The 8,605-nt window shown below is 38.6% G+C and overlaps 1 protein-coding gene across 4 annotated transcripts in view; it reads left to right on the top strand.

Moving 5' to 3' along the window:
• The window catches only part of ADGRD1 (adhesion G protein-coupled receptor D1), a 500,100-nt gene extending 492,923 nt beyond the window's left edge, over positions 1 to 7,177 (top strand). For 2 of the 4 annotated variants that reach the window (XM_066603414.1, XM_066603416.1), the window contains 2 exons: positions 1,316 to 1,408; positions 5,602 to 7,177. In XM_066603414.1, coding sequence (XP_066459511.1) covers positions 1,316 to 1,408; positions 5,602 to 5,697 — 189 coding nt within the window. In that variant the 3' untranslated portion in view covers positions 5,698 to 7,177. Of the gene's footprint in view, positions 1 to 1,315; positions 1,409 to 1,608; positions 3,590 to 5,601 lie in introns of those variants that run through there. The other 2 variants (XM_066603415.1, XM_066603418.1) reach the window with 2 other exon arrangements.
• Positions 7,178 to 8,605: the final 1,428 nt, after the last annotated feature.

An 8,605-nucleotide genomic window follows, 5' to 3' on the forward strand; every position in this document is an offset into this window, starting at 1 on the left:
CATATGTTGCCCTTGTCATATCTACGTGTGAAAATGAATAGGCATTCAGAGCCTTTAATATTTCCAGTGTCACATTAATTTATAAAATCCTCATTACTCTTAGAACATCGGCTGTCATAAATAGCAGTGAGATTTATATCTTCCTTTCATGGCACCCGTACATTTTCACACCTCAGTCATTTTGCCGAGACTGGACGAGAAGGTGGAAATGCTAAAATCTAGCCCGTAGCTGCCTTAAAGTGTTTGCATGTCATTAACTTCTGTAAGTGGCAGTTGAAAATGTAAAAAATTTCACTACTTTTACTTAAATTTATCTAAAGCTTCTTTTATCTTACTTTCAAATCTTTAAAGAAAATTTATAGCACTTACATAAATATTCAATTTGTTATAATGCTAAAATAATGGATCAGAAGAGATCTCGAGGGAGATGAGAGTTCAGTGCTGGATTAATGCAGATGTCAGATTTTTTTACATACGGTATATTTTCTCAATACAGAACTATCCAAGCTGATTCTGTCAAGTGATTAAGTATTTTATAGGATTAGACTGTTTTTTCTGTTGTCTGTCATTTTAGCAATTTGACATATTCTTTATGGGTTTGTTTACTGATAATACTTTCTTGGAGTCTTTGGAGAGTAGTTTCTTCACTGTGCCCAAAGTTCTTATAGCCTGCCATACCTTCATTGTCCATTGTCCTTCATTGTGCTAAAGCAAAAATTAGATGTACACTCCCTCCAGTACATTTCCTGCCACATGCCCACAAAAGGCGTGCAGCTGCATAAGAGTGAAGTGCATGCCCAACAGTCTGACCAAATGTGCCCCATAGATGTGATACAAACACATTTGGGTTAGTTACTTAGACCAGTGACTTTTACACCAGTCTAAGCAAAGGCAGTACCCAACTATGAGTGACAAATGTATTATGAAGCTCGAGCCTCTCAATACATTTGTTTCATCTAACAGCAAGGAGCTGGAGAAGGTTTTTTTATGATCTATGCCAGTTTGTGTTGTAGATTATGGTAAATGTGACAAACCATGTGCAGAAATGCCCTCTAAAGCCGGGCTCAGCCTACTTTCTTAAAAAGTGTTGGGGTGTGGCATAATTAGCAGAAAGGTTGCAATTTTGCCACTTGCGGCAAAATTGTGACTTTTCTCAATACAAACTAGACTTCATTGTCTTCATATCAAAATATGTGATATGAACACAATATTGGTGTCATTTGGTAGTAAACAAAAGGAATAAATATTTACTTAGTAATTACTTGTTGTATTACCATAATAGTATCATGCCGATATATATATATTTTTTTTTAAGGTAAGGGCAGCTTTCAAGCACAAAACAAAAGTGTGGTCCCTGACAAGTAGCTCTATCCGCAACATCAATGTAAAGCCTTTCAACTCTGATGTAGTAAGTGCAAATAATAAATCTCATTGAATACTAAATTAATCCACCTCTCCTCTGATTACTTATCTGCCTCTCCTCTTTACCAAACCCTTTACTGGTGATCCATTGTTTAAATGTAGCTCAAAATCTAAACAATGACATGCAAGGTTATCTCTTACCTCCTTCAGACATCTGTGATGTAATCTCCTAACACCTTCCCACAGGTAATCTCCAGTCCTCACAAGACCTCCTCCTCTACTCTCCCCTAGTGTGCTCTTCACAGGATTGTCTCCAAGATTGCTTCCATATGTCATCTATACTCTGGAACTTGCTACCCCAACACATCAGACTCTCCACCACCACTGAAAGCTTCAATAGTAACCTAAAAACCCACCTTTTTCGAAAAGCTTACAACTTACAGTAACCCTGCTGCCAGCACCATATGAGCAACTTCTACTCCCACCACTGACTCTTACCCCCATCCCTTGCAGATTGTAAGCCCTCACGGGTAGAATCCACTGTCCTTCTCGACCAGTCCATCATTAATTAAGCTTATGTTTATTGTACTTGTTGTTTATTATCTCATGTTAAGGGGGTTTTCCAAAGTAAAACAAAATAGAGCCAAAGGGGAGAATGGCATGAAATACCAACTCTGCTCTTCCAGTACTGTCATTCTTATGCTCTTTACGGGTCTTAGTTTAACTTGCTGTAGCAAATATGTGGTTGTATACCATGTGACTGCTGTAACTACTTACAGCCATACTCAACTGAGACCAGCAATTGGCTGTAGAGGTCACGTGGTTATACTATCACGTCATCAGTGCAGCCAAGTAAACAAAGGCTGTCGTGGGGCAGCAGAATGCTGGCACTGGAATGGCGAGCGTTCAACGTACAATATTAATTACCAGGATGGCAATTATATGTTGAAAATACAGAATTATTACAAATGATTTCCCCGATTTCAAACACTTAAAACGCACATCGAGTAAAACTCAGATACATAAATATGATATAAATGAAAACAAAAACTCAAAAATTTTCTTTTAGCAAAACTGTCTAATAATGAGACTGTCCCCGTTGTCTGCAGCAACCAAGCACAGCTATAATTTCTCAAGCTACTGAGGGTGATTGCTTGCTATGGGCAGCAAGGACAGTCTAACTGTCATACAGTTTTGCTGAATGAAGCCCACAAAGTTTTATTCTGCCATACTCATCACTAGGGATGATATAACACAAAATGGCTGCCAACAAAGACAGGAGAGCGCTTTGTGTCTTTGATTTTCACATCTAATAGATCGATTTTAATAACCCTGTATTGTATGTTGAAACCATAACTCTATGAAAAACTCAAAATGTCACCCAGAAATAATGCCGAATGAAGATTAAAGAAAATTAAACAGATAACGAATACAGAAAGCAAATCTTTACATATAAAGTCAGAAATACTGCTTGAAGCTGTAAATCACTCTCTGTGTAGAGGACCGGTGCTTCTTCAGAGTCTGTACAGCATACAATGTACCAGAAAGGTAAAATGGTGCCACCTTAACCATATGTCTAAAGGAGATGCTCATCCTGACACATATAGACAGAAGTACAGAATATGTAGTACTGCACTGTATTATAAAGAGGTGGTACTATACAGCCAATCAGTGCATGCAGTGAAATACCCATGCTGATTGGCTGGATCTTCCAGCACTGCCTACATGCTACAGATATAGACTAAACTGTCTGTTACATTGTATGTCGAATATGCTTTGAAGTTACAGCACAGTAGCCTGGAAAGTGTGATTATTCTCAGTAAAAAAAAAACAAATCTTGTAGATAGGATACCTTTTGATGGCTAACGAAAATACATCACGATATAGCGAGCTTTCGAAACACAGCAGGGTTCTTCCTCAGGCATAATGGAACAGATCTAAAGATGCATTTATATAAATACATTTACACATGATCACATGGGAGGGCACAGACGTGGTGTGATTAATTTGCACTTAAAGGGATAAGAGGGCACGTTGAAAATGTTGTAACTTGAGAGATCACTGTACTGTGCCTGTTGTTATTTTATGCCATTCCCCCATTTCGAACATTGAATTATACTTTTAAATGTATGTATGTAAACTCATGGCAACACGCATGCACAACCTTGTTTTGATTGTGTAGTGCTCTGGATGAAATGATGCTTTAAAATAAACTATCAAAAATAAATCCGCTAATAGAAATGATATTGTCTTGTTTTGTGGATCAGAAGCCTCCATTTACACACAAATATTATGTATACCGTATATTCCGGCATATAAGGCGATGGGGCGTATAAGACAACCCCCCAACTGTCGCCTTATACGCCTGGAATACGGTCCAAAAAAAAAAAACAGTACTCACCTCCCTCTGTATTCTGTGGCACTGCTGCAGGCTGTCGCTCCCTCCTCGTCCCTGACAGAGCATTGCTTTCTGGATGTGGGGCTTGAAATCCACCAGAAAGCTAATGCTGTGATTGGCTAAGTCATGTTCCGTCAGCCAATCACAGCCATTCATTTACATCATTAAATGGCTGTGATTGGCTAACTCACGCAGCGTCAGCCAATCACAGCCATTCAATGATGTCATTGAATGACTGTGATTGGCTGACGGTGCATGGGTTAGCCAATCACAGCATTAGCTTTTTTGGAGGCGGGGATTTCAAGCCCCGCATCCAAAAGCAATGCTCTGTTGGGGACGAGGAGGGAGCGACAGCCTGCAGCAGCGCCGCAGAATGCTGGGGGGGTGAGTACTGTTTTTTTTTTTTCTTTGTATAGCCGGCGTATAAGACGATTTTTGGGGGTTAAAAGGTCGTCTCTTATACGCCGGAATATACGGTAATTATTTGGCTCAAACAATACAAATTATTATTAATGTGTGTCTTTCCAGTTCCTATGGTTTGTAACTTGTTAAATAACAGCAATCTAAATGGGGAAAAAAGAATTTTTAGCTTCCACTAAAATATAATAGAAAAAAGGATATACTGCAATACTGTATTTTTTGTCAGGAGTAGCAATACGAGAAGTATGTGCTATAACATATGCATAAGGTTTCAAATTACAATGAAGTGGCTTTTGAAGCATTTGAAAGCTGTAATATTTGGTGTACTTGCAACAAGAATGACTTTGAAAAGTGTGTTGACAAAGAGAACTTTCTATGAGCACTAAAAAAGCAAGCCGAATATAGGTGTATAATAATATATGATAGACAAACACAAACTCGTGGAGTCTCTGCTCACCATTTACATTAGCCAACAATTTAGAAAAACACTGTGTGAATGTGATATGCCATCATGGTCACATTTTTTCTGTATTTCATTTTTTAAGCCTATGTAGGCCTTGTTCGTCATTATATTTATGAACAATTTCAGCGTATGCTCTGGGAAAGCTCACAGCTAGAGATGAGCGAGCATACTCGCTAAGGACAATTGCTCGATTGAGCATTGTCCTTAGCAAGTATCTCCCCGCTCGGCAGAGAAGGTTCGGGTGCCGGTGCGGGTGACAGGTGAGTTGCGGCAGTGAGCAGGAGGGAGCGGAGGGGAGAGAGGGAGAGAGAGATCTCCCCTCTGTTTCTCCCCGCTCTCCTCCACCGCTCCCTGCCTGCCGCCAGCAGCCGAACCTTTTCTTTCGAGCGGGCAGGTACTCACTAAGGGCAATGCTCGCTCGAGCAATTGCCCTTAGCGAGTATGCTCGCTCATCACTACTCACAGCACATTTGCCAAATGTAGCCATAGATCCTCATTCAATTGAGAGAAGCCAAAAAGGTTCCTTTTTGGCTTCCATTAGGCTGGCATACATTTTTTTATATTGTATCAAAAACTGTAGTTGACTTGCTATTCTATGGAAGGGAATCCAGTATAAAAAGGTATAGTGCATAGTATATGTTTTTCTTACATGGAAACCCATAGGTGGCATATGCCACTATATCCTATACAGTGTCACACGTTGGAACCTTCTGTCTAGGTAAACATCCTTCTGACATACAGTATAACTCCGATGGACTGGTCTAAAGTAGTCTGAAGTCAAGCTAACATAAATTGTACTTTTATGCTAAGTAATTTAGAAACTCGAAACCACTGTGTTATAAACATTCTATCATCATCATTAACAGTCTCCCATATTTTTCGATTCACATTTATCAAATAATGCAAGATTTTAAAAGTGATATTTGTCATGTTTTGTACTTTTGTTTTTGCCTTCCAGATGAATGGGAATCGAGCCAATACATCTCCGACAAAGATGAATACGTGGGACAAAAGCAGCAACTCAGCCAACAGAATTGACTTGTCTGCCGTCTGATTACCGAGTTTTACCACCAACAAAGAAATCACTGGAGGCCTTCGTGTACATAAGTTTGTCTTTCCCAAATTCAACTGAAGGTGCCTTCTCTTTAATAACACTAAGAAGTTTCCACCATGTTTTACTACAGGGATGATTTTGTTTTTTAGCCTGAAGAAACCAATTTGTCTTCAAACACACAACTAAAGAGACACAACTGTAAATAAAATGTTGTTCACTGTTGGCAGTAAGAGCCAAGTTGCCTTAGAGACCATATTCTGCTAAGTGTCTACAAAATATCAAGGAAGCAAGTAATGCTATATTGTGCAATAGACTGCATTACTAAACTGATCTCTTCAGGATTATTGTGAGACAGTGAAAGACCGTTCAGAGCCTTCCCTACAAATCCATCACGTATAAAGCAGTTCTTTTATAGACTTTATAATGAAAGTATTGTATTGTTTATCTGCACACTGCGGAGTTTCTTCTTTATCAGTCTTATTTATGATATATATATATTGGTGGACAGGTAACACAATGAGCTATATTGTAACGTGAATAGATATATTCATTGTATACCTAATTGCTGTGAATAAGATGGCACATTAATAGTCAACATTTACACCTCTACCGAGTAACACGACCTCTTACCTGTTGTTCCCCGATGACTCCTCTCCACAACAGTTATGGGTCAGATACAGTTAAGGATGGGAGATTACTGCAGGTTTGTTTTGTATTGGGGGAAAATTATATTATCAAATGCACTCAGTCTAACCAACGTTTATGTAAGATTCTGTTGAGCTTCTGTGACATTTTCTTGTATTGCAGTTTTTTCAATTTATTAGGAATTTTTCAATTTAGAAAACCCATTGTTTAATACCCTGCTAGGGAATACAAGGTTAATAGAGTGGTGGACGGAGGCTACAAACCTAAGGTCTTTCTATCTGGAGGACCTGGTGTGGCCTTAACATTTACAGACAGCTCATTCATTTTGATGGGCACCATGTAATTTTTCATTCTCTCTGTGATGGCAAAAGAATTGAATATTTGCTACTGGGATGCCCCATAAATTACTGATCTATGAGGTTAGGAGCAGCAGGAGACCATATGATTATTTTCATTTTGACAAGCCTTTCTAGCAAAATTGGATTCTTCAAAGCAGACCACTCCTTTAACATAGATTGGAACTAGTATTCTTAATTTTCCTGGACACCAAGGAAACGGAAATTCTTGCCACACCTCCCCTTGCCATATTTGAAGTAATCATTTATCTATAGGGTCATCTATTTTCATTAATTTAATAATATAGCACCATCTTAATTTTTCTGTTTAATTTTGCAATTACTACACACCCACACATCACCCTCATAAGATCATATACAGTGATTACTCATATTGGAGCAAATGACCCCAGTTTCATCTGAAACTCCTGTTTTGGTTCCTGCTTTTGAGTAGCAATGAGTCTCAAAGATAAATTATAGAGATGAGCGAGCATACTCGCTAAGGGCAATTACTCGAGTGAGCATTGTCCTTAGCGAGTACCTGCCCACTCGGAAGAAAAGATTCAGCTGCCGGCAGCAGGTGGGGAGCGGCGGGGGAGAGCAGGGGGGGGGGGACGGAGGGGAGATCTCTCTCTCCCTCTCTCCCCCCGCTCCCCCCGCAACTCACCGCTCACCCGCGCCGGCACCTGAATCTTTTCTTCCGAGCGGGCAGGTACTCGCTAAGGACAATGCTCGCTTGAGTAATTACCCTTAGCGAGTATGCTCGCTTATCTCTAATAAATTAGCATTTTTCTAATCTGATTTAGATAATGTTTTGTAACACCGCTATTCATTAGAGCTGGGTGACTAATTCCGGAAACAATGCTCCTTATTTAGAGAGTGCTGCTTATGATCAGTATTTCCTAGTAAAATATTTCCATCCTAAATTTTAACTATCTCATTAAAAACAAATTTGTCTCCATGGGACTAATAGAGCATTTTTATAGTAATGTAATGCTATCCAGTTCTAGATAACAAATGATTTGTCACATTATAGAACCCAATTGTAAATTCTGGCAGTGGGATAAATTAGAATTATATGCTGGTTAGATTATTTAGGAAACTTTGGAGTATGCAGTTGTAGTTTGTCGGTTTTTACTTTTTGTGTAACGATGGGAAAAGATCCTGTAATGACCTGTTGAACATTACTGTGAATGCAATTAGCCATTCCTATTCAATCAGAGACCCCTGTATAGATGCTTTAACCATTCCACTAGCCCTAAGTATTAAAAGTACAATGAAATCGCTAACTGTTGTAGGAAGGTTAAAAAAAAGGTAAACCTACCACTACCATTGTAATTTATTGTATAACCCAAGATACATTAGCATTTTGGACTGAGGATCCATCTATAATAATTTAAGGTAAGCAGTTTTCTGACAGCCACATATTGCTGATCCAAGGCCTGGAATATTTATGTGACAAATTACATCAAAATTCAGTCTTGCTTGTAGTGGAACCAAATGTATCATACCTTCCATTTCAGTGATGGAGATTGTAGCTTTGAAATAACCAACTATTTTTATAATGTCATTAAATCATGAGATCAGAGATGTGATAAAAGCTTGTAGAGTATATGTATCTGAAAATGTATCTTCATACATTATGATGCATCCCGTTTTGCTGTCATGTCCCTTCTAGTAAACAAAAAAAGTATAGTAAGGGAAAACTAAATTTAAAAAAAGTTCACAGTTTGTAAACTTTTTCTTGCATATTAGACAACTACATTTGTATCAGTGTAATGTACCCCAATTGCTCCTGTAGTGGAAACAAGTCAAGTAATGGGGAAGTGCATACTTTAGAAAATCAAATTCTTAAAGCCTGTGCTTCTAGGAATTGCAATAGAATTGTTGTTCCTGCTGTGGATAAAACAAAAGTCCACTATAGCAGT

The sequence above is a fragment of the Eleutherodactylus coqui genome, chromosome 5, assembly GCF_035609145.1.
Source record: "Eleutherodactylus coqui strain aEleCoq1 chromosome 5, aEleCoq1.hap1, whole genome shotgun sequence".
Taxonomy (NCBI): domain Eukaryota; kingdom Metazoa; phylum Chordata; class Amphibia; order Anura; family Eleutherodactylidae; genus Eleutherodactylus; species Eleutherodactylus coqui.